At 37.4% G+C, this 27,396-nt stretch overlaps 1 protein-coding gene across 1 annotated transcript in view; it reads left to right on the top strand.

Annotated features, from left to right (window-relative positions):
* Positions 1-8,463: 8,463 nt before the first annotated feature.
* Positions 8,464-27,396, top strand: part of LOC100473203 (pregnancy zone protein-like) — a 70,565-nt gene continuing 51,632 nt past the window's right edge. The window contains exons 1-13 of the mRNA XM_034645728.1: positions 8,464-8,587; positions 11,218-11,401; positions 12,152-12,305; positions 12,465-12,517; positions 13,017-13,037; positions 13,477-13,645; positions 15,357-15,441; positions 17,921-18,044; positions 19,613-19,727; positions 21,264-21,373; positions 23,560-23,721; positions 24,339-24,566; positions 25,839-25,902. Coding sequence (XP_034501619.1) covers positions 8,505-8,587; positions 11,218-11,401; positions 12,152-12,305; positions 12,465-12,517; positions 13,017-13,037; positions 13,477-13,645; positions 15,357-15,441; positions 17,921-18,044; positions 19,613-19,727; positions 21,264-21,373; positions 23,560-23,721; positions 24,339-24,566; positions 25,839-25,902 — 1,552 coding nt within the window. The 5' untranslated portion in view covers positions 8,464-8,504. The remainder of the gene's footprint in view (positions 8,588-11,217; positions 11,402-12,151; positions 12,306-12,464; positions 12,518-13,016; positions 13,038-13,476; positions 13,646-15,356; positions 15,442-17,920; positions 18,045-19,612; positions 19,728-21,263; positions 21,374-23,559; positions 23,722-24,338; positions 24,567-25,838; positions 25,903-27,396) is intronic.

The raw sequence follows: 27,396 nt of genomic DNA, 5'->3' as shown, positions 1-27,396 counted from the left end.
CAGGGGGAGTGGGAGAGGAAGAAGCAGGCTCCCAGCGGAGGACCCTGATGCGGGGCTCGATCCCAGAACTCTGGGATCATGCCCTGAGCCAAAGGCAGATGCTTAACGACTGAGCAACCCAGGCGCCCCCAATTTGACTCTTGATTTCGGTTCAGTCATGATCTCAGGGTTGTGAGCCTGCATGGAGCTGTGTGCTAACAGTGGAGGCTGCTTAAGATTTTCTCTCTCCCTCTCTTTCTGCCCCTTACCCACCTCTTCCTCTCTCTCTCTAAAATAAAAAGAATCTGTGAAAAATCTGGAAATCCCATACCCTACTTGGGAGCCCCTGAGGAAACCTGGTGTGTGTAGAAAATGGAGGGTGGAGAGGGGACGATCTTCCATCCAGCTGTCCCTGCCCTGTCTCCTGGCATGAAGAACTTCAGCAGCCTTGCCGTTCTCAAGTCTTAGATCAAAAGTTAGGCAGCAATTACTCTGTCCCTGGATTTTGCTTGCCCGAAGCAGGGGCACTTGCCCTGACGTAATTGCCCCACTGTTGAATCCAGGCCAGTAGTCAGAAGAGGCACATAGGGCCATGCCTAACTCCTTTTTCTCCCAACATCTCTTACTCTTTCCTCTAGCTTGGAGCTCTTTTATGAGATCTGGGGGACTAAAGGACCCCTCTTAGATTTTCGACATAGACCATCATTTCCTCAAAACAATAAACATTTTTTTCTGAGTAGTTCCTTAAAAATGTATGTTTCTTGTCTTCTTAGAAAATTGCAGAATAGCAGGGCGCCTCGGTGGCTCAGTCATTAAGTGTCTGCCTTCGGCTCAGGGCGTGACCCCAGGGTCCTGGGATCAAGCCGCACATAGGGTTCCCTGCTCTGCTGGAGCCTGCTTCTTCCTCTCCCACTTCCCCTGCTTGTGTTCCCTCTCTCACTGGCTGTCTCTATCTCTCTGTCAAATAAATAAATAAAATCTTTAAAAAAAAAAGAAAAAAGAAAATTGCAGAATAGCATCTCTCAGACTCACATTTTCATTCGACAAAAATCAGGGCTCAGAGATAGTTATGTTACACCTAATTATTGTTATACACTATCATTTTATCACAAAATCAATCATGAAAGCATACACCTGTTTACCACTGAAACTGACCTTAGACTTTTGACTCTCTGGTCATTCACTTGCTATGGCATAAGCTACATGGACTCAAATGGAGTTTTATCTTTATTTTAATAACACCTCAAAAATATAATTATGTAGAAATATTCTACCATCTGAAACAATAATAAACTAGAAGATTATGAAAGAGAATCGCATTTCTATCTTCTTACATTTAGCTAATATCTTAACCATTTAAAACATGTTTCCATGTACTAGTTGTGTATTTTTACCCATGTCATTAACAAAAAGGAAAGAAAGTCTTATGTTCTGATGATAAAATTATGTAACTGAATCTTGTATATGACTTCTTGCAGGAAGACTAACTTGACAATGCATCAGGTACATCTTAAACCATTCTCCTTGAAATGTTTGTTCAATGTTAAATATATACGATCCAATTTATTTCCTTATAATTTTTATATACTTTGTAAGAGAGAAAAGGCGTCATGTTTCATGGGCACATGATTCTTCATTCATTTACTCAACAATGATTGAATGTTTACTGGATATAAGTTCTCATTCACAAGGAACAGTGACCAACAAAACAAAATCAATTTATATTCTAGTGAGAGGTGCCAAACAATAAACAATAAATATAATAAGTAGGATATGATATAATACGGCAGAAAATGGTAGGCATTATGCTGACCACAACACTTAAAATTGTAGTCCGCCTCCCTATCTTGCGCTACTACGGATCTCCCTTGCTCCTCTAGTAACTGCAAGCCTTAAATAATTGTCTGTTGAATAAATGAATGAAGAATAATCTGCCCATGAGACATGACACTTCCTTCTAAGACGACAGATGAGCAAAGGTATAAGGTGAGGAAGTTAGCTATGTCAACAACCAAGAAAAGAGAAATACAGCAGAAGGGAACAAAAAACACAAAGTCTTTAAGATAGGAAGGTTTCTAGATCCTGGAGGAAAGCAAGTTCAGTATGGCGAAACCTGGAGGAGCAGCAGGTTGGGACTGTGGAGACCAGGGACCACAGGAATGTGGGGGAGGGTTGTACAGGCATGGAAAATGTCATTCTCCTGAACAAAATTTCCAATGAAGGCTCCGAGGAAGAAAACTGAGCTGCATAGAACATTATTTTGCTAGTGGGGCAGTTTTTTAATGATGTCCATGAAGAAAATATGACTGTAGTCTAAATAAGGAATCACAGCTCAGTTGACAAAGCCACTGCCCTGATCTCTGAATCGGCATGGTGATATTAAACATGAGTCTTTTTAATAAGACCCCCCCCCAAAAAAACCCCACATTCCTTCTATTCTTTTTATCATTTGTCTTGCTTCTCAAAATCTGTGCCTGGACTGGGTGTTATATGTGAGTGATGAATCACTAAATTCTACTCCTGAAACCAATATTACACTATATGGTAACCAACTTGAATTAAAAACAGAAAAATCTGTGCCTGGAAATCCTTGATGGATGAAAATGTGTCCTTTAATCTCCAACTTTTCCAGCCTGCTCTCTACTAGACCAAGCATTCACAGGAAGAAAAAAATATGTACTGAAAATCAGCAAGTTATTACACAGGATAAATTATTGCAGCCAGGATTCCTGCTTCTTTATTCATTAAAAACATTGCTATGAATGGCCCATGTGTATTAGTATGAGTTTCAATTTTATTTCACACTTATGCTTCTAACTCTACCCCCCCCCACATACACTAGCGTGGCAAGGACATTCATTCTCACCCACTCACAGTTGCTCAATACTCTGTAAACACATCTTTCTTTGGAAATAACATTGGTTTAGAAATATGTCCAAAGGTAATGGTGTCTTTCGTAGAGCTTTTTTTAATAGCTTAAGAATTTTTTAAAAATTATTTGTTATATAATTAACGCATCAACATTATCAATGATACAAAGTCAACTCTTTTCATGTTTACTTACTCTCCTCTAATCCTTCTTTGTGTAAATATTTAATGCTATTATTAGAGCCATAACTTAGCTTTTGTTCTCTTTTTCATTTAGCAGTAAATAACAGTACTAATTTATGTATGTTAATTAATGTAATCCAATTATGCAGGAATTATTATTATTATTGAGCCAATTTTACAGGTGGGGAAGCAGAAGCACTGAGAGGTTGTGTGATTTGCCCAAAATGGCACAGTAAGTAAGGAGCCTGGGATTTTATCCTAGGCAGTTTGCCACTTGAGTCTATTCTGTTAACCTCTGTGTTGTCCAAACTTAAGCCCAGTTAAAATATTCCCAGGGGCCCCCGGGTGGCTCAGTCAGTTAAGTGTCCGACTCTTGATTTCCACTCGGGTCATGATCTCAGGGTCATGAGACTGAGCCCCGCATGGGGCTCTGCGCTCAGCGTGAAGTCTGCTTGTCTCCCTTCCTCTACTCCTCCTCCTGCTCGCTCTCTCGCTCTCAAATAAATAAATACATAAGATTTTTTTAGATTTTATTTATTTATTTGAGAGAGAGAGAGCATGAGCAGGGGGGAGGAGCAGAGGGAGAGGAAGAAGCAGACTCCCCGCTGAGCAGGTAGGCTGCTGCAGGGCTCCATCCCAGGACCCTGGGATCATGACCTGAGCCAAAGGCAGATGCCTAACTGACTGAGCCCCAGGTGCCCCAAATAAAATCTTAAAAAAAAAATATTCCCACACTGTATTTCATATTTCTTTTTTTCCAAATACTTTTTTTGGTTCTATGAACATTATTTTAGCCAGGAAATGATATCAAATTATTTTATTTATTACTTCATTCCACAAATATTTATTGAGTGTCTATTAAACTGATGACTGGACTTTCATTACTATATTTTTATTCGTGTGAGTTTAGTGGCTACCTACTATTAAAAATTGGAATGCTGTGACATTGATCTCTGATTTTGACATTTGGCTAAAATCTGCCATTAAGGTTCAGTTGTGGCCTCAACCTATTTCGACATCATTTCTGGATCCCTGAAGTTGTGTACAATCAATAATCCTATGATCTTTGTAGGTAATAATTATATAAAATCACTATCATAATGTTGTTAATACAATCAAGGCATAATTTGTGGATCTATTTTAATATATGAATATTCACTTACACTTGTATGTATCTTAGATTTATCTTGGAGTGGAAAACTTCTTGCCAGTCTCTTCCAAAAAAACAATTCAAAAAAATTGATATTTGCGGGACACCTAGGTGGCTCATTTGGTTAAGCATCTGCCTTCTGCTCAGGTCATGATCCCAGGGTCCTGGGATCGAGTCTCGAATCAGCCTCTTGCTCAGTGGAGAGCCAGATTCTCCCTCTGCCTGCAGCTCCCTCTGCTTGTGCTCTCTCTCTCTTCCTCTCTCTCTCTCTCTCTCTCAAATAAATAAATAAATAAATAAAAGCTTTAAAAAAATTGATATTTGCAAAAACTCCCTTACAACAACAAAGCCCATTATTGGCCTTATTCATCCATCTGTCCTAAATATTTTCCTGGAATAAAAAACATATGACATTATAAATGGGTAATTTGGGCTCATTTTTTAATTTTCTGTATTCATACATACTGTAGGGGTGAGTGGCAGAAATAATGACAGCTTTCATTTAAAGCCCCTCCTCTTTTCCCCAGCCCTTGTCAATGTCTATTGCCCCTGAGAGTTCCATAAGAATAAAGCAGAGAGCGTGGAAAGACATACCGGAGCAGAATTGTCCTCCTAGGGGGCTCCTGGGTTGGCTTAGCCGTCAAGCGTCTGCCTTCGGCTCAGGGCGAGATCCCAGGATCCTGGGATCCAGCCCCGCATCAGGCTCCTCCGCTGGGAGCCTGCTTCTTCCTCTCCCACTCCCCCTGCTTGTGTTCCCTCTCTCACTGGCTGTCTCTCTCTCTCTGTCAAATAAATAAATAATTTAAAAAAAAAAAAAAAGGAAAAGAATTGTCCTCCTGCATCTAGGTAACAAATACCCAGCAAGAGTCTACCTTACCTTAGAATTTAGAAGTCAAACAATTATCATGGGGATGCATATTTATGGGTTTATTAGAATAAAAAATGAAGCATTACTAGTCCTATCAGATATGTTTCATCTCATCAATTATTTTGATAATGAGAACTGGCTTTGCAAAATTAGGTTAATGGTGAACATTTTCTAGAAATTTAATGAGCTAAAGATATGTCATGGTTTAGAAAGTAAGTTAAAGAAGTTTGTGAGGATTTTTTTATACAAAACTGTAATTGAGTTAATAATATTTTAATTTTCCAAAATTTCTTAAGTATCTTAGGTGTCTCTAAGTAAGAAAGTAACAATCAGTAACCATTTATAAGTGCTGATAAGTCTTTTTTGTGTACTTCCTAGAAGCTGAGAATGAGATTGATTCTAATGACTGAGCTCCAAACTCTTTTGCAATTGACCTAGTTTCCAGTGCTTTGCTTTCAACAAAACCAAGGAGGCTATTTTTTTTCAGCTGAGAATTATAATTATATAACTACAATTATATTTAATGATGATTATAATGTGACCTTTGGCTTATAACTGAGATGCCTAAATACTTAAATGATATTGTTCTAATAGAACCTTTCTCGTTTTGCTCTCTTTATGTGAACAAGATTTCTTGGTGCTTACACCTATATGATAGGAAACAGAACAAGAATATTCTAGAATAGAAATAGAATAGAATAGAAAAAATAGGAGGTAAATAGATAGTGGAAACTTGCCTCAATAGAGCAATAAGTAATATTCATTCAAGGATACAAAATCTGACTGTGGAAACCAGCTGGATGAAATGTACAATTTATTTCATTAAGAAATTATTTTCAGACTAAATTTTATCTCTTGTGTTTCCTATTTATTCAGATTATAGTAGATGTGTATGGTCTTGATAAGTAATATACTGACAACACTTGCAATGATAATTCAATCCAGAAAAACTGCATTACTACTCTGAGCCTTATAGGTACAAAAACTTTTTTTAATGATTTGATTATCTTTAGTTACAGAAATGAATGATAAGGTGTTCATTAAAATATATTGAAGAATAAAATACCAGGATAAAATTACGTGGGGAATTAGAATGGAAATACAAGATCCAGAAGAAGCAAGAATCATGTAAAATTTCCAACTAGCAACAAAAAGATCCAACAAATGGATGATGGTACGCAATAAATGACTAACGGTATGCACATTTCATTGGATGTGTTTAAAAAGTGATATTACAGTTTTATTTTTAAAATAGTAGTATTTATAATACACTTTTTTATCATCTTGCACATGATGAAAAAATTCAAGCTAAGGAAGTGCGAGGAGTTACATGTTTAATAAAATTCTTTTAGGGAATATAAGAAAAAGGATTGAAGACCAAAGAATATAAAGTCTTAGTTGAGAATGCTGAAAAAAGTATTATTTATGCCACATCATATATATTTTAAATGTACCTAATAAAATTTGCAATTAAAAGTCGAAATGATAAGTTTTGATCACACCCAATTTATTCTTCTATTCCCAAAGCTCACGCTACAGTGCTGATTTTTGCTTCATCCACATACGGATTTTTATTTTTAGTCATTAGGCATTTGGCCAAAATATAGGTTTGTTGCACATCTAGTAAGTTTAATTATGCCTGGGAAAAGTAATATAGGACCTCTTATAAGTCATTTATTACTTGTTATAAGTTAATTTATCCCACATTAAGCGGGTGGAGAGTAAGTGCATTATTTATGGCAGTGCAGGAGTGGAGAGAGAGAGAGCACTGGGGAGCTCAGCAGAGGAGAAAAGAACATGAAGATTCTAGTGAGGGAAGGACCCAAAATCAGACACAAGAGTTTTATATTCATTCAGCAAACACTTGCCAACTGCTAAGGACCAGGACAATGCTTTATTATAGCTTATTCTGTTTTGACTCGGCTCTACGTCACCCACAGTTTATTATCCTCCTTGGAATTTAGATATCTTACATACCTATAGTGTCACAGTTCACAGGGGTGGCTCTGTACATTACCGTCACTTCTCACTCTCTCAGATCATTTACAAAAATGTAGTCAAGAGGGCGTCTGGGTGGCTCAGCCAGTTAAGCGTGGGACTCTTCATTTCACTCAGGTCCTGATCTCAGGGTCCTGAGATTGAGTCCCGCCTCCAGCTCCGTGCTGGGTGTGGAGCCTGCTTCAAATTTTCTTTCACCCTCTGCCCTTCCCCTCACTCGTGCTCTCTCTCTTTCACTCTCAAATAAATAGATCTAAAAAAAAAAAAAGTGTGTCAAAAACAAAAATCTACTTTATCTATGGAGATGCTTGTTTCTCCTCACGTGCTATTTTAGAGTTTAAACCAGTTCTCTATTTAAAATATACACACTTCATATACTGGGGTCCCAGTTAAATTAATGTAATAGTGTGGATCTTTCTTATTTCAGAATTCCATGAAAATAGATTCTAACACCCCAATCTCCCTTGGAAAGCAAATAGGATGATGAATCACTCTTGATAACATTTTTTAAAAGATTTTACTTATTTATTTGACAGAGAGAGAGAGCGTACGCACAGGCAGGCGGAGTGGCCAGCAAAGGGAGAGGGAGAAGCAGACTCCTCGCTGAGCAGGGAGCCCAATGTGGGACTCAATCCCAGGACCCCAAGATCATGACCTGAGCCAAAGGCAGACGCTTAACCAACTGAGCCACCCAGGCACCCGGATAAAATATTTTTATATTGCTCAAAGTAGAATTAAATAAAAACGTTCATCAAATAAAAGTCGTTTCCTTAGGGAACAATTAATTGGCTTTTATTCTAGGTGTTCAATGAACTAAGAAATAATAAGTATGTATTACCTGGGTAGTATCCAAATGAATTATCTTTTTCTTTATAAACAAACAAACAAACAAACAAACATAAAGAGAGCTACAAAATGCAAACATTAAGCTGTTAAACAAGGGAGAGATTGTCTTCAGATTTATTTTGCTTAAAATCCTTAATTTCACTCTTTGTTTCATTAAAGAACCATACAGGATGAAGCTGAGGGGAATATGTGATGTTCCCTGGACTACCAAGAACCGATTTGGGATATGTATTTATATTAATAGCTCATTAAAAAAAGAAAATGAAAGTCAAGAATATTACTTGATTTCATCAAGTCATATAATTTATTTTGTTTCTTCTTAAAAATACTTAAGGTACTGATTAATAATCAGAACCAGCGTAGCCTAAAAGTGCTATTTTTCAAAGACTTAGAAAATTTGAGAAAGTGTATCAAAGAATACTGATGGTCATAGACATAATCTGGGATTGATTTTTTTATACTGGCAGTAGTTAATATGTTACAAAAATAAATGTTTAGCAGTTTACTTTCACTGCCCATCAGATAAAATAAAAACCAGTGATTCTGGAACAAGAACAGAGTTCAAGGAATCAGGGGCTCAAATCCCTATTATTTCCTCTTTCTCTCCACACCATGAGGGGAAATCAACTGCCCAATCCAGTCCTGATTCTGTTTTTCCTGCTTCTTCCCAGAGATGCTTCCACTGCTTCAAAGCCGTAAGCAACATTTCCAGAAAATTCGATTGTCTTTCTCTTTCCCGTTGTGTCATCTGCTTCTTAATATGTCTCTCTTTCTTATCTTCTGATTTCCTGCGACATTATCTGCTATTGAAGGGGTTTGGAAAGGTCAGTAAATTGTTATGGCTCATGCAGAAAGAGGCACACTCCAATTCTAGCAACCACAAAGACATAAGGCAGTAACATTTATGAAACATTCACCAAATAAGAATACAGAATTACACAACATTCATTAAATAATAATATAGAATTCCTGCCAAAAAAAAAAAAAAAAGGATACATTCCTTATTGTCTCATGAAAAGGGCTGCAGTGTCTCGTCCACTGAAATGACTCAGTGGCCATATTTTCCCCAGTCAGGAATCACCAGGATGGATGCATGACTTTCAGACAAGCCAGGCTTTGTATGTCAGATCGCTCAATTCTTCAGCAAACCTGTAGAGGCTGGCATTTTAGATCTTGAGAATATAGAGATTAACAAAATGTGAGTCCCGCCCTCAATACCTCACAGTATAGAAAATAGGAGGAGATCGTGCACAGAGAAAGGAATCCAGCGCAAAACTAGAAATGAACGTTGCAGGATTCTTTTCTTTTCTTTTTTTTTAAATTTTCCCTTGGCTTTTATTTGTGATTCCTTAAAGAAAGTTATTACACTTGGTATTGTAACTTTAGTAACATGAATACAGTTTCTAACTGGATTGTAGGAAATAGGCAGTTTTGCACTTTCAGTTAATGTATCACTTCCATGTATCATAAAACATACTAAGGGGCCAAGATGTTCCTTTTGAATGAGATTTTTATAATCCACAATGCTGGGGATATCTTAAAGGTATCTTAAAGGAGATCTTAAAGGTAAAAAGATCTTAAAGATCTTTTATAATCCACAATGGTGGGGAGATGGTAAAGCCTTCAAGATCTTTTTTTTTAATATCTTAAAATTTTTATTTTGTTATGTTAGTGAGCATTGCAGGATTCTGTGAGAATGCCCACAGAGATAACCTATCTCTTCCTGGAACCTTTAAGGGATCTAAGAGAAGGGGCATCACCTACGTCTGCAGAGAGAAAGTTGTTTGTGATAAGTCTTATGAAATAAATGGAATGTACCCAGATAGACAAAGACACTTCAGAAAGAGAGAAAGGCCTGGGCAACCAGAGCATTGCAAAGTGCAGCGCATTTGAGTGGTTGTAAATGATGGACCAAGAGCAACAGGAAAGGGGTATTTTCTTCTCGGTGGACATGGTAATATATTTGGTGATTAGCCTTGCATGGCTTTTCTTGTCTTCCAACATCAGAGAGTGAAAGAGAGGAAAGAACTGAAATTGCTTTTGAAATAATACTGCAAAGCAATTCAATTCCTCCTTATCTATTAATTGTTATCTCTTTAGTGTCCTGAAATAAGGAAATTCATGTCATCCACATGAAACCCATGACCACATGTAGACAGGTTCTTAACACTGTCAGTGATAATCAATTGCTTAATCACATTTCGTTGTTGCTAAAAAACATTTTTCAACTTTATAGACATATAATTGACAAAATTACAAAATATACCATTTGATGGTTCCGTGTGTGTGTGTGTGCGTGTGTCTGTATACATATACATAATGGAGGGATTCCTCCCATTTGAGCGAATTAACACATCCATCTCTTGCATATTTACTCCTCTTCTTCTTTTTCTCCTTCTCCTCCTCCTCCTCCTTCTTCTTCTTCTTTTTCTTCTTCTTTTTGTGAGAACATTTAAATTCTACTTCCAGCAAATTTCATTTATACAATGCAGAATTATCAACTACAATCACCACGTTATACATTATATCCCCAGACTTCATTCATCTTATTATAACTTATTATAACTGAAAGTTTGTACACTTTTACCAACCTCTCCCAATTTCCTTCAACACCCCTCCACCCCAGCCCCTGGCAGCCACTTTTCTATTCTCTGTTTCTATGAATTTGACTTTTTTTTTAAAGAGTCTACATATAAGTGACAGCATGCAATATTATCTTTCTCTAGCATATTTCACTTATAATGACATCAAAGCCCATCCATGTTTTGCAAATGATAAGATTTCCTTTTGTTAAGGCTGAACAATATCTCATTATATATAATCTCAATTTGTTGATCCCTTTCTAAATTTGAGAATAATTTCCTTTTTTAAAAAGACCTTATTATAGAGAAAGAGGGAGAGAGAGAGAGAGTTCGAGCGATGGGGAGGGGGGAGAGAGAAAGGGAGAAGCAGACTCTCTGCTGAGCAGGGAGCCCGATGTGGGGCTCGATTCCAAGACCCTGGGATCGTGACTTGAGCCAAAGGCAGACACTTAACTGACTGAGCCACCCAGGTAACCCTGAAAATAATTTCTATTCAAAATACATAATGACTCATGGATTGCTTATCCATAGCTTATGAATAGTTTTTCAAATATTGTGATTGGAAATTTCTGTGTTTCTCAGATCTTTTGGATTGGCTTTTGAAGAATACATTCCTCTACCCTATTACTGAAATCTGGCTCTGTTCTATGATTGGTGATTACAGAAAAAATGATCTAGAAAACAGCCACGATAATGCCGTTTTTTTAACTTTTCCATGATTGATCCAGACCTCTTCTCCACAGGCAGTATCTGGTGCTGGTCCCATCCCAGCTGTACACTGGGGTTCCTGAGAAGGCTTGTGTCATGCTTAATCACCTGAATGAGACGGTGACACTGAACATTATTCTGGAGTATGGAATGCAGGCCAGAACCCTCCTTGCAGACCTGGTGACAGAGAAGAACTCCTTCTACTGCAGCCCGTTCACTGTCAGTATGACTCCTCGGGATAGGGAAGCTCGATAGAGGAAAAACATATTAGCTGATGCCTTGTATCCTGACCCCCGACAATAAAAAAGCATAATGAAAAAACTGAGAAGTACGAAGTGACTTTCAAATTAGATTCCAAAAATGAAAGTTCTACTGAATATGTTTTCATAATATTTACAAACAATTCCAGTGCAATATGCAAAATGTAGTAGTAGTTATAGAAAAGATTTCATTTGCTCTTAAACTTGTAAGGGAAATAAAGTTCATGCCATTACCCATAAAAACACTGAAACTCATAAATTTGAGTGACTTATTTAAGATCTCACAAGTGGTTGTTGGTTAATGTCTTGTCCTTGTAACCTTTTATTAGGTAAGGAATTAAATAATTAATCATACTGGCTTACTACCAATGATAACACATAATGTTGATGTTGACCATCGGAAAATAACATTCGATAATTATTTTAATACCATCGTATTGCTGTGGAAATGAGAGTATATTATTGCCTTCACCCTCATGACTGTTTGCAGAACTAGTTCCTTTTATTGCAGTGACATCTTCCTTTTAAATCAATGAAGCGTTACCATGGTGATACATTAAACATAAGAATCTATAAATCCAGGGACATAATTTTTGACTTGTTCCTAACTCGTTCTCTGGGACTAACCAAGAGAAATGAGAAAGTCATAAAGGCTGAGACATTCAGAAGTGGGTCTGCACAGATCTTTCAGCTCTTTTCTGCTTTACAGCTTCCAGAGTTACCATCGTCCTCAGGGTTGATAACTGTGGAGGTCAAGGGGCCAACCCAGCAGTTCATAAAGAGGAAGACAGTGCACATCATGAAAGTAGACAGCCTTGTCTTTGTCCAAACAGACAAACCCATCTACAAACCAGGACAAACAGGTATCAGGAAACAAATCAACAAGGGCAACTTTAAGGGGTGGATGTGTGGTTCTCTATTATTTTATTCTCCAATCATGAAAATCCAGGCATGCTGTTATCTGTGTTATTTACCCCCGATTCCCATTGGAGGATTTCATGGACAAAATCTCTCTGTTTCAGTGAGATTCCGTGTTGTCTCTGTGGATGTCAATTTCCACCCTTTGAATGAAACGGTAAGTCTCATTATGGTGGATGAGTTTGGGGGAAAGAGGCAAAAACGTCAAGACCATTCTTTTGGAGAACCTGAAACCAATACGATCTCATAAGAGTACCACTGCTGGAGAACAGTTAAAATTTCCTTTTAAAGATACCAGTAATTTTTATCGAACAAAAGAAAATAAGTGCACTTGATTTCTCCCTTAGAGAAATGGAAACTTTCTCAAAGATAAATTCCATCTGCAAAATAAACTTCTTATTTGGACCTTTTTACCTTAGCATAGGTTTCCTCAATTGTACAGTATTTCATAAAAGTAAAGTCATGACTTCTCAAGAGATGTATGTCCCAAACTAATCATATAAAGTGCCAAGAACCAAACTGGGGCACATTTCCTTGTTTGGACAAGAAATATACAGACTCACTTCCTCTGATCCAGATAGTCTATCAGTGCTGATGTCATGGTTTTCTTTTTCTAACCTCTATCCCATATTCATACTATTTTTTTTTCTTTCCAGTTCCCAGTGGTTTATATTGAGGTAGGTAATATCTTATGCATCTCAGTTGGAATGAGGACTTACAATAAGTTATGTTCCATTGCCCCTTGCCCCCTCCTCCCTCCCTGCTAGCACTTCACCAAAACTAAACAGTTTTCCGTCTATCTTCAATCCTTTGGAGAGTGGATAAGATGTAAATGAACGTTGTGATACAAGTTCATGACTCTTCCAATATTTCTGACCAAAATGGATATGCATAATTTCAAAAAGAGGTATTGCAATCTGTAATATCTCATAGCTGGTAACCTTGCTGCCCTTTCTTCAGTGTGGAATTCCTAGAAAACTTTGCTCAGTAGCTTTGGTGTCAATTTACCATCCATCTCTTATCCAGCTCCCAGTGTGCCCTCCCTAAAAAGCTGTCCCTCTACTCAAATCATATATTTCAATTTTTTCTATGAACTCATAATGTTTTTACCTATAGAATCCCAAGAGGAACCGAATTTTCCAATGGCAAAATCTCAGATTGCAAGGGGGACTCAGCCAGCTCTCCTTCCCACTCTCAGTGGAGCCCACTCTGGGTACTTATAAGGTCAAGCTGCAGAAGGAGTCAGGGGAAAAAACAGAGCACCCTTTTGAAGTGAATGAATATGGTAAGAATTCTGCCTGTGTCCAAGACATTTATGACATTAGAGTATTTAAGAGTTTAAGAGTTTTTTTTTTAAAAGATTTTATTTATTTATTTGACAGAGATAGAGATAGCCAGCGAGAGAGGGAACACAAGCAGGGGGAGTGGGAAAGGAAGAAGCAGGCTCATAGCGGAGGAGCCTGATATGGGGCTCGATCCCATAACGCCGGGATCACGCCCTGAGCCGAAGGCAGACGCTTAACCGCTGTGCCACCCAGGCGCCCCAAGAGTTTAAGAGTTTTTACACATAGGTACAAGCAAAAATCTAGCATATGGTAGTTGGAAATTAGCTAGTTTTTTTTTTTATTTACCTATTCATTAAGCTTTTTTCATGCACTATCTCATGTAATCCTCTTATCAACCATCTGAGGCGGATACTATATTGTCTCCATTTTACAAAGGAGTACATCAATACTAGAACAGTTAGTAATTTACCAAAATCACAGAGCCAGTAAGAGGTAAGAGAGATTTTAATAGGTCCATTACCCTATTCGAACAGAAATTGTTAACCAATACAACAAACATCTGCGTGCATCTGTTGATCTGTATCTTGTAACTGAAGGTACCTCCTGGCTGTCTATGACCTACACTTATATTACTCTAATCAAAGTGGTCAGACATTGAAGCCATCTTATTAGCGATCAGTCATGTGGATTTTCTCATGTGAATTGAGCATATCATGCCATGAATGAAGAGACTTATCACAAAAACATGATTCCTTGGGGTGCCTGGGTGTCTCAGCCATTAAGCATCTGCCTTCGTCTCAGGTCATGACCCCAGGGTCCTGGAATCAAGCCCCGCATTGGGCTCCCTGCTCAGCGGGAAGCCTGCATCTCCCTCTCACACTCCCCCTGCTTGTGTTCCATCTCTCGCTGCCTCTCTCTGTCAAATAAATAAATAAAACCTTAAAAAAAAAAACACACACACACACACAAACACAAAAAAAACCCATGTGATTCCTCAAATTCACCTGAACTGCCATGATGATTATAGAACAGGGATGTATTATAGGAACAGCTAGCCTTACGCAGCTGTGAGAGAGGATGGGAAGGTAAGGGTCCAGCAGGACCAGGAGGAGCTGGTGGATCACAGGAAATTACTAACCAGTTCTCCTGAAGCATTGGTGGAGATGAATAACTTAGCACCTTCAAGGATATCTTCAGATGCCAAAGTGGACCACAAAGGGAAACTGATAGAAGAATCTATGGAAGACTGTATGTATCTCTACCTCTTCATATCTACCACTTCAATATTTCTGTAATCAAGTGTCTGGTGGTGGGTCTGGGGCCTCTATTAGTCAGCAGGACAAACAGTTGGGAAGAACTGGACACAGAGGGAAAGAATAAGGACAGATTGGAATTTCCTCACCTCTCTGTACCTGTCACCACATCTAACCATGATGATCTTCAGAGACTAATAATGCTGCTTTCCTTCCATCTTTAAGTCTTGATGAGATTCAAAGGGATTCTAGGAAATATAGGGCCAACATAACCAAGTTAACATGGTACAAACTACCCATGGCCATAAACACATCTCTGTGGTCAGTAGAGGTCCTGCTGCTTCTTATTGTAATTGAAATATTTTCATGTGATCCTATGTTATAAGGTTCTGTAATAGAGTTGTTACTAATACTTGCAAGATATCCTTCACCTCTTTCTTCCTTCTGTTGACAACAGTTTTGCCCAAATTTGAGGTCCAAGTGAAAATGCCCAAGACTATTGGTTTTCTAGATGAAGAATTTACAGTATTCGTCTGTGGCCTGTGAGTTACATTTTTTTTATCACATTTCTGTCTCCCTAACTCTACGTGCATTGCACATAATCGTTACCAAAGTATTTTAATTAGAGAATGACTTTCTCTCCAACACACCTGAGCTCCAGCTAAGAAGCAGGGGTGGCAGCATAGGACACGTTTACTTCTACCAGTAAAAGCATTTATTGAACACTTAAATGTGCCAGATAATGTTTTAAGTGCCTTGTGAAATGGGGATGGTTATCCTTAGTGTGCAAATGAGGAAACTATAACACATGGGGGATAGAAAACTTGTTCAAGTTTCTACGTATAGTAATGAGAGACTAGAATTTAAGTCCAACAGTCTGGCTCCAGACCCTGAACTCTTTGCCACTATCCTATATTGCCTCTGCAATTAAAAAAAAAAATCCAGCTTCATGAAACATTGTACATGCCAGACACTGTGCCAAACTGAACACAGGACATCCATCTCAAGGTCATGTTCATGTTCATAACCTCTGTGTTATTCTGTATCCTATTACCCCCATTTTTTTTATTGCTCCAAGTTTCTTTTTTTTTATTTTTAATGATTTTTTTTTATTATATTATGTTAGTCACCATACAGTACATCCCTGGTTTTTGATGTAAAGTTCGATGATTCATTAGTTGCATATAACACCCAGTGCACCATGCAATACGTGCCTTCCTTACTACCCCATCACCAGTCTATCCCATTCCCCCACCCCCCTCCCCTCTGAAGCCCTCAGTTTTTTTCTCAGAGTCCACAGTCTCTCATGTTTCATTCCCCCTTCTGATTACCCCCCTTTCTTTATCCCTTTTTTTCCCCTACCGATCATCCTAGTTCTTATGTTCCATAGATGAGAGAAATCATATGATAATTGTCTTTCTCTGCTTGGCTTATTTCACTTAGCATTATCTCCTCCAGTGCTCCCAGTTTCTTAAACTATGGAAAATTAGGGGGAAAAAACAAGCAGACCTTCTTAAGTAGATATATAGATGTATAACGTAGAATTCAAAAGTCATGTCATAGTTGTTTCTCCCCTGATTGCCTTTTAATTCATAGAACATTCTCCACAGGCACTGAGGAGACACTCTACCTCTTGCTTTTGAAAACAGTATGAGGATCATATTTTCATCTTTCTTCCCAGTTTTGATGCTTTACATTTTTCCTTCAGGAGAACCCTTTGAGTCACATTTAAAAATAACATTCAACAAAGTGAGATTTAGTAAATAATTGATTGCTTTATCAGCACTTCTAGAAATTAGGAGGGAATACACTTTAGAAAGGAGAGGTTCAGGGTCACCAAAGCCAAACCTTACCTACCTCACAGTCGGGCTAAAGCAAGAGGTCTCAAACTTAGGTGAATATCAGACTCTATGGAGAGGATTAGTTAAAATGTAGATTCCTTGGTCCCACGTCTAAAGATTCTAATCATAAATCTAAGGAAAGATTCAGGACTCTGAATCTCAATCCGTATCTCAGGTAGTTTCCGTGTAGTAGGTCCATAAAGCATACTCTGAGAAACAGCAGACTACGTTTGGCCTCCTGTCATGTCTTACTTCACTCAGCCTGCTGTGACGAAATACCACAGAGTGGGTAGTTTACAAACAATGGAAAGGTATTGCTCATGGTTCCAGAGGCTGAGAAATCCAAGATCAAGGTGCCAGCATCGTCACGTTCTGGTGAAGGTTCTCTCTGGTTCAGAGCGGGTGCCTTCTTGCCATGACCTCATATGGTGGAAGGGGCAAAGGATCTCTTTGGAACCTCTTTAATAAAGGTACCAATCTCATTCATGAAAGCTCCATCCTTATTATCTAAGCACCTCCCAAAACCTTACCCCCTAATACTATCATCCTTGGGGGTTAAGATTTCCACATATAAATTCTGGGGGATGCAAACATTCAGACCATACCATAGCATATCCTTGTATGAGATTTGGCAGAATCAGATTAAGTCATTATGATACTGTTCATTTATACATATCTGTTCTGTGTAGCTAGTGATTTTGAATATTTAAATTCCCATTTGAGTTCTTATTTTCCTCTTAAGATACATATGACTAACGGAAAACTTAGAAATACACTGTCTACACATCCTTAAATTTTTCCCTAAAACAACTTGGGAGGTATCTTAAAACTAGAATTATAACCTAGATAATCTGAAGCCAAGGAAAGAAGGAAATAAGAGAGTCTTATAGTAAAACCTCAATTGAAAGGGAGGAAAGATCTGAGAAAAACTATGTTGTTAACTTTTTGTTTAGAGGTGTTTCAAAAAGATTCAGTATTCTCTCTTAGAGTTGCAGACGTAGGTCCACTTAGATAATTAAGACATAGTTTCAGAGTAAGTTCTTCTGAAGTACAAATGGTATGGAAGGAAATATAGCCGCTATATGAACAAGATGGATTTATGAATGGCTCAAATCATGTGAAAAAATATCTGGGTTGTTTATATCAAATATCCTTTTGTACAATTGCTTTATTGTTATAGATACACATATGGAAAGCCTGTCTCTGGTCTGGTGACAATTAATGTATGCAGAAAATACTCACGATACCATTCTGCCTGCCATGGAAGACATTCCCAAAGTATCTGTGAAGAATTCAGTCAACAGGTATATGGAAACCATTCTCCCCAGGACACTAACACCAGGTCTTGTTTTCTCACGGATAATAATGCAATAAAGAATATCATACAAAAGAATACAATGTTGTATAGTGAAAAGAGTACAACAGAGGTAGTGTGGAGTAGGGAAATATTATAAGATTGCCCGGCAATGTTAGGAGCCCCCTTGAGAGTTGGGTTCATGAATTTATAGTGGTATTTATTTAGCTAGTTTTGTAATTTCCTTCTGATGGTGATCAGCATGCCAGGTATAAAGGCATAAAATAATGTGGAAGTGTCCAAAGTTGGCTTTTATCAAAAAGAATGTGGCAGATGTTAAGAATTTAGTTAGTGGGAGAGGGCGAATGTCTGGCTCAGGTGGTAAAGCCTGCGACTCTTGAATTCAGGGTTGTGAGTTCCAACCCCATGTTGGGTGAAGAGCTTACTTAAAAAAAAAAAATTGGTTAGTAGGAGAATCAAGTGACTTGTTATGGAATCTAAAGCTCATATGGAATAATATGAAACCAGCATAAAAAGATAACGTAAAGGCCCAGGGAGTGACAGTGAGTGGGCACTGAAAGGTAGGGTAAAGAAAGTTATCAAAGGTTCAGAGAAGGGCTCAGTCAGTTGAACGTCCGACTCTAGGTTTCAGCTCAGGTCATGATCTTGGGGTGGTGGAATTGAGCCCCACTTTGGGCTCCATGCTGGGTGTGAAGCCTGCATAAGATTCTCTTTCTCCGTCTCCCTCTGCCCCTCCCCCACTTTTCCTCCCCCATGCATGCATGCACACACTCTTTCTCTTAAAAAAAAAAAAAAGCTGTAGAGTGCAAATGAATGAAAGGCAAGGGTGATGAAAATGATGATGGATGTCAAGATAAACATCAATAATAAAGATAAACATGAGAGAACTTAGGTTGCCAAAACTTTAATATATAGGGGACACAGGAATTAATTTTTATTTTCAAGCGAGTAAATTAAAATATGATTAAGTAAATTATAAGTAAATGCAAACAAATTAAATATGATTAAATTTTATTATGCAATAAACATTTTCTGGTAAATAAGTAAAAAAAAATGAAAACAAATCTTTCTTAAGGTGTTGGTCCCAATATTTAGTTTGGAGTTTTTATTAATATCCTAGGCATGGAGAAATACAGTTAAGAAAATATAATCCTTAGTCAATGTGTAGATGAAGGTGGTCACAGAAGAGATGTTATATCTGAGCTGAATTTAGAAGAACAGTAACTGTTGGCCAAGATAAGAATGGAAGAAAAAATGTTGTCACTTGGGGAACAATGGATGCAGAGAAAGTAGAGTGGCACATGTGGAAACTGGGAAGTTTAATTTGGCAGAAACAGGATAGGCTTTCAGAAGAGAAGGAGGAAGGCAGAGGTTGGCAATGAGTAACTCAACAATTAATGAAGACATTTGATGTCATTTTTCGCTTGGGAAGAAATTTTGGCTTGGGAAAGGATCAGCACCTAATTTCCTTGGGCCAACAAAAAACTTTCACAGGTTGATAACTGACTTTTTTGACAGCAAACCAGAGGACCCAGGACTCTGTTTCTTTCTCTTCAGGCAGACAGTGAAGGCTGTTTCACACAACTTGTGAGGACAAAAGCATTCCAGCTGAGACAGAAGGGGTATGACATGACCATACACGTGGAAGCCAAAGTCAAAGAGAACGGAACAGGTTCATGTTATTTTCAAATATTTGTTAATTCATTAAGTCACCAATATGTTAAGCACTTATCAAACATCCATTCCATGTGAAAAACACTGTAGTTTCTGGGGACTATGAAAATAACATGGTCCCTGCTTTCAAGAATCTAGAAATCTAAAGAGAAATTACATATATGTGTGTATATGTGTATGTGTGTGTATGTATATATTTATAACCATAATAAAATTTCCACGAGAAAGGTAAAAACTAAAGTCCAAATGAGTATGAAGAGAGAGAATTAATTCTTATGTAGAGAAAAAGAAAGTTTGTAAAGTAGTATGTGAGCTGGTTTGTATAGAGTGGCTAATATTTTGAAAGCTAGTGATGGACTGGGAACACATGATTCACACAAAACAAATGTGTTTGGTCTCAGAAGAATCTGAAAATGTAAGTTGGGGCTAAGGTGTGTGAAAAAGGAAATCGCATGTTAAAAAGGTTAGACTTTATTATGAAAAGCCTTGGATATCAGCAGATAGATTTAAGGAGAATGTTCTAAATAATTGATATTTGAAAATATAATTCCGGCAGACATGAAGAGGACAGGCTGGATGAAACAATTTTAAGAGGTTACAATGTGATACATCAGATTATTATTCAAAATTGCTCCAAAGATTACAAATCTGGGACCTGGGAAATGGAAATGCCATTAACCAAGATAAGGAGTAGATGAGAAAGAACTATGGTGTTGAGAATGTGTCAAAGATAATTAATTGTAATCTGGAATATCAAGATAGACGTTGACTCATTCAGCTTTAAAAATAATTTTAAAAGAAAACCAGAGCAAAATCAGGACCAGAAATGTAAATCTGGAACGATTCCCATTGTATAAATCTATACCCTCCTAAGAGTAAGTGCAATTATTCTGAAAGTGAACTCACTTAGCATTGCTAGATAGGGGCTAGAGACAGACAAGGAGAGGCCCAGGGACAGAAACAACTACCTTTAGGACATAGTGTCAAATAAACAAGCATAATAAAATTAGAAGTCACAGGGATGGGGGAAAACAATAAAGGTTTAGATGATGAAGCCAAAACACAGATTACACTTCACTGAATGGAAAGGCACCAGATGTTGCTGTACTGGAAAGGCCATACAGTGAAAGGAAGGGTCTTGCTGGGGAAGTAGTTTGTGATAGACACTTAAGGACATTCTGAGGCCAATGTGAAGAGTCATGCTGTATGCAGAAAGGCGCGGGGAGTAGGGAGGCATCTGAGAGAGACAGAAACAAAAATGGAGCAAGATCACAGAGGAGATGGGAAGAACTTAAGAACATAGATGGAACCAGTAGGATAATAATTCCCACAGGAATTGGGGAATTAGGTACAATAATTTCTGTATGAAGGTGAAGCTAATGTCGGGTTGCTTGTATTTTCTCTGTGGAAAATTCTGGAAAGGATAAGAAAGAGAATAGGGATAGTACTTCATCACGATGGAGTGAAGCTGGGGTGGAGGCGGGAGGTGAGCTGAATATAAAGAACAATTCAACTTGTTTTATTTCTTTTTCAGAGTTGGAATTAACCGGGCATGGATCATGTGAAATCACAAACACCTTAAGCAAACTGAAATTTATAAAAGCGGATACACATTATAGGCATGGGCTCCCTTTTTTTGGTCAGGTAAAATATTTTTCCAATAGAATCATAATTTGGGAGATGTGGTCTTAAAGAAAATGATTTTTTATACGACAACAGTGCAATCAATTATAAAAATAAATATTTATTTAGAATGAGGAAAGATATTACAGCAATCACAATCTTAAGAGGCAAATACCATCACATTCAGAAAAATAGAGCACACTTCTATTAGTTAACTTCCTAACACACCTCAGTCATACCTTTTCCCTGAGTAGTGTGGCTGCATACTCTTTGATCGCCTCTTTATAAACAATGATTTTGTAATATAATTGTTTAAAGATACCCTTTCAGCTTCAAAGCTCAATATTGGTAGTAATATTGGTAAGTTTTCAGACTGATATCCAACATAGTAAACTATCAATTTTCTGTCGTATAAGAGGTATAGGGTTTCTAGGCATTTTAAATTTCCTTTTTTAGTAACTAATCTTTGAATTGACAGTTGATAGACAATTGACAGTTGATAGGCAATTGGAAGATGATAGGAAATTTCCTTATTGACTGTGAAACAGCTTTTAAAGAGCAGAGAACTAAGAGTGTCCGCGATAGCCAAACTGTGGAAGGAGCGGAGATGCCCTTCAACAGTTGAGGGGATAAAGAAGATGTGGTCCATATATACAGTGGAATATTACTCAGCCATCAGAAAGCATGAATACCCACCACTTGCATCGACATGGATGGAACTGAGGGGATTATGCTAAGTCAATTAAGTCAAACAAAGAAAGACAACTATTATATGGTTTCACTCATATGTGGAACATAAGGAATAGCACGGAGGACCACAGGGAGAGGGAGAGAAAAGTGAATGGAAAGAAATCAGAGAGGGAGACAAACCATGAGAGACTCTCAACTCTGGGAACCAAACTCAGAATTACAGAAGGGAGGGGAGTGGGGGGATGGGGTAACCGGGTGACGGGTATTAAGGAGGGCACTTATGGTGAGGACTACTGGGTGTTATACACAGCTGATGAATTCTTGAACACTACATCAAAAACTAATGATGCACTATATGCTGGCTAACTGAACATAATAATTTAAAAAAACATAAATTAAAAAGAAAGTGTGACTGGTTAAGGTAGAAGATTTAACTAACTGGATTGGCTGGATGGTTAGAGGTAATCCAGAATAGATCTTGAGGGCCTTTTAGGATATGCTCAGAATTTTGGACTAAGAAGTTACCGAAGGTTTTAGGAGGAATAACACGACCACTTTAGCTCAGGCTGTCGAGAGAGTTGTTTGAAGCAAGCAGGAAGCAGCAAGACGGTGAACTGTGTACGATTAAATAAAAAGCTATTGGAAACCAGATGGGGAAAAAAAATTGTGTTTTATCAGCTGAGAAAAGAGGTAGAGCTAAAATAAAAACAAAGCACTTCTTTGGGGCCTAAGCATTGCAATTCAGGAAACACGGGTTTGGGCAGCAGTTCACATACTGCTCCCTGTCCCCAAGAACAAATATTAAGGGTTTTTAAAGACAAAGGTGAATTCTTGTACGTGTTATTCATGGGAATTTTGATTGATGTTGGTGGCAGAGAACTAGTCTTGACAATATAATTGGTTGCTAACGCTGTCACTGAGTAATATCTTCTGTAGCAGGTTCAGGTGTTTGGGCTGAATTTGGCCCAGTTCAAAAGTTCATGGGTCCTCCAGTGAGGACGTGCATAAGGCCCATCTCCTTAATGGCCTCCCAGCTCCACTGTAAACCCCTTGATAAGGGACCTCATTTTATTTCACTTTAAACAAGTTTAACTGGAATGGGAGAAGTAAATAAAATAGTGTTTAACAGAGTAAGAGATAGCACTTGGCCATGGGTTAGAGTTAGTCAGAGAAAGAGAGAAAATGATTTTTAAAAAGGTCCTTGTTATTGCTGCATAATCTATGGGATGAATAGAAGCACCGTGTACAGAGATAGAGAACACCAGGGATGAAAAAATTGGGAAGGGTAATATTATGAGTCCGTTTTTTGGATATTCTCAATTGTTTTGTGTTCACAGAATATCTAAATAAAAATGTCAAAAAGAAAAATAGTTTAGAACCCAGAAAATAAATCTTATTTTCAGACTGATTCTAAGATCTTCGGTAAATGACAGCAGCCACAAGGTCAACAGGTGAATCAACAGAGAGTGGAAGATGTCATGGCTACGTAACACCAGCTATCACTTCCATACTTCTAGGTTCTTCTCGTTGATGAGAAGGATCAGCCGATCCCCAATAAAACCGTAGTCGTCAGTGTGGATGTAACTGCATACCATTCCAGCCTTACCACGAATGAGCATGGTTTGGTGAACATTTCCATTGATACCACCAACTTCACGTCTTCTGTCTTTACAGTTATGGTAAGTGGGAAGGGGTATCCAGGACTGCAAAGAGATTACTAAGGCCACATAATTTAAGGATATACGGGAAGCATGTAAATTCTAGGGAGAAAAGAAATGGCAATAAAGAGTAAAATAGAAATTAAGCAATTTGGAGACCTAAATTGTAAGAAAACATTATTTGCCAGAAAACTTTTACTTTAGATAGACTCAATTTACAGCATGGTCTAGTTTCAGGAAACACTTATATCATCTTGATATTCCCTTGTAAAATTCAATATTTTTACAATTCTATTACAGATTAGATTTTATTTGGTTTCTTTGGCGTGCCGCTATTTTTTGTTTTCTGTAAAAAATTTAAATATTTTTACGCAATTTATAGGCATAAGGGTATTCAGAAAAAGTAATTGATCTTGACTATGAGTGAATATTATCTACTAAATCAGTATAGCACAGCCTTAAATAAACTTAAGGAAAAGTCACTCACAGATTATGCTTTATTTGGGAAAGCAGACTATGATGGAACCAAATAGGCATGGTTCACATAAAATCTTCTGTAAGCAACTCTCAGAGTGACCAATATATAAATAATGTACATTAACAAATAGCCTTTTTAAGACCTTTATTCTTTCCACTAGGTCACTTACAAAGAGAATAACCTCTGTTTTGATAACTGGTGGCTTGAAGAATTTCATATGAGGGCACAGCACACTGTAAAGCATATTTTCTCCCCGAGTAAGAGTTACGTTCACCTTGAAATCGTTGCTGGTACCATGGCCTGTGGACAAATCCAGAATATCCGGGCACACTACATCCTGAATGGACAGATTCTGAAGGATGAAAAAGAATTAACCTTCTATTATTTGGTAAGAATGGAAACCACTGTAGCTCTTCTTAATTGTGTAAACCCCCAAAAGATTGAGTTCCTATCTAAGTAATGCCTTTTGTAAGATATCAGTGTAAACCCTTTTTTTCTTGAAGAAAAGTTTCTTCCTAATAAAATTATTAATGCTTTTATTTCTTATTTATGCTCTGGTATCTACTGAAACGTTTTAGTTTTTATGAGTTCCAATGGAAAATTATTGAATGAGAGGAAAAATCAAGAACTTAATCAACAGGAAATAAAAATTATAAACATTGGGGCACCTGGGTGGCTCAGTTGGTGGTTAAGTCTTGATTGGGCTCAGCTCAGGTCTTGATCTCGGGGTTGTGAGTTCAAGCCTCATGTTGGGCTCCTTGTTAACATGGAACCTACTTAAAAAAAAATTATAAACAATTGTCTGGAAAATATTCAATTTTGACATTAATTGGAGAACTGAAAATTTACACATATAAAGCTTCTAAATAGTCTCAAAGTTCATGACTAGTGTGATTGTAGGGGAAAAGGACATTAACAGGCATTTTATAAATTGGTATGATGGTTCTGAGACCAAAAAACCTATTTGTGTCCTGAGACTAAAAATATGATCCAAAATTGATAGTTACTCAAGTAAGTCATTTTAAGAAGAAAAATTTATGTGTAGGAAATTTTATAGGAACATTAACCATAAATAATATTTTTAAACTTCTATGAAAAAGTTAAAAAAATTGACAGTAAGTTAGAATCTTAGTTTTATTGCTTCCTAGTTATGTGACCATGGAAATTTATAAAATCTCATTTGTAAAAACAAATGTCAGTCATCTTCCCTGAATACTAGGGAATTGGATTTATACCTATTTCATAGGAATATTGTGCACATTAAATAAAATCTGAAAACCAAATTATCTAGCTCAATGCCTGGCACATAGAGAATATCAATACATTTAGTTTTTTAACAATAGAGAATACCGACATATTTTAAACCTGCCCTTACTGTGTGTTGTTTTGTGTATGTTTAAAATATTTGTTGAAAGAACATGTAAACTTGAAGTATTAATATTCATGATAAATAGCAAACATTAAGTAAAATACTAAAACATTGCAAAACTTATATGTTATTTAAGGTATATAACTATATATATAGGAAAATACTGAGAGAGAACTTGAGTATTTGAAACTTCTGGGCTGCAGTAGAGTGATTATTAACGTATTTAAATATGTTTACGTAAGTTTAATATGTGCCCTTTAAAATGATAATTGGCATATTTCCCCTCTTCAGATCAAAGCAAGAGGAAGCATCTCCCAATCGGGAATCCATGTGTTGTCCATTGAACAAGGAGACAGTAAGTACTTCCAGGATTTCCTGTTTTTTTCTCTCATATACTCAAATTCTGAACATTGTAGCAAGATAGAGTTATTTTTACATCTTACATTTTACATCTACATTGTACAGAGATGATGGTCACCAACCTTCTTCCATCAACCAAAGATGAGGAAGCTAATATAAAAAGATGGCATACGAGGTTCATTTTAGTCCATTTAGTATTTTTCTTCATTTTATAACATTTCCATATTTTAAATTTTATTCCTAAAGTAAAATATATTCATTTTATAATTAAATATTTAAAAATGCATAAAATAGGGATGCCTGGGTGGCTCAGTTGGCTAAAATGCATAAAATAATATGAAAGTGCAGAAAATCACCAAAGAAAAATCTTACTGCCTAGTTCTTTGTATTCATTTCCTAATGCTGCTGTAAGAGATTGCCACCCACTTTCTGGCTTAAAACCATGCAAATTTATCAGCTTACAGTTCTGTAGCTCAGACGTCTCCCTGGGCTAAGATCAGGGTGTCAGCAGGACTGTCTGCCTTCTGGAGCTTTAGGGAATTATCTGTTTCCTTGCCTAAGGACCTCCTGCGTTCCTCAGTTTCTGTCTTCAATGCCAGAAGTACATCATCTTCAAACTCTCTCTTGCATTTCTGCCCCTTCTTTAAAGATCACTGTGATTACATTGGGCTCACTTGGACAACCCAGGATAATCTTCCCGTCTCAAGGTCTTTGACTTAATCACGTTTGCAAAGTCCTTTTTGCTATATAACATAAAACATACACAAGTTTTTGAGATTATGCTGTCTTTGGGGGGACATTAGTCTACATACTACAAACTGCCCTCTGGCCCCAAAGATTCACATCCATTCCATATACAAAATGCATTCACCCCATTCCAACTATCCTAAAAGCTTCAATCCTTTATAGCGTTAACTAGAGCCCAAAATCTCATGTAAGTCTCCTCAGTTCATAAGGCCCAAATATCATCACCTCAATTATCTAAATTAGATACTGATGGGGCCTTGGATGTAATCCATACTTCGATGACAGAGAGTTATTAGTCCCAAGAAATTTTGAAATCGGCTGGGCAAACATTAGGTTTCAAGATACTGTTTTATCTGCATCCTACAAGTATTTGCTTGTGACATTTTCATTTATGTTCAGTTCAAACATTTTCAAATTTCCCTTTTAATGTCTTTTTTGGACTATGGATGATTCATAAAATAAATATGTTATTTAGTTTCTAAATGTTGAGATACTTTCCAGAAATTTTTCTTATTGATTTCTAATTTAATGCCATTGGGATCATTTCTTTTAAATTTACTGAGACATGGGGTGCCTGGGTGGCTCAGTGAGTTGAGTGTCCAACTCTTGACTTCAGCTCAGGTCATGATCTCAGGGTCATGAGATCAAGCCCCAAGTCAGCTCCACACTCAGTGCAAAATCTGTTTGAGATTCTCTCTCTCCTCCCCCCTCCACTGCCATCCCCCTGCTCATATGCACTCTG

Source organism: Ailuropoda melanoleuca, chromosome 16 (genome assembly GCF_002007445.2).
Source record: "Ailuropoda melanoleuca isolate Jingjing chromosome 16, ASM200744v2, whole genome shotgun sequence".
Taxonomy (NCBI): domain Eukaryota; kingdom Metazoa; phylum Chordata; class Mammalia; order Carnivora; family Ursidae; genus Ailuropoda; species Ailuropoda melanoleuca.
This window is presented reverse-complemented; position numbering and strand designations above follow the sequence as displayed.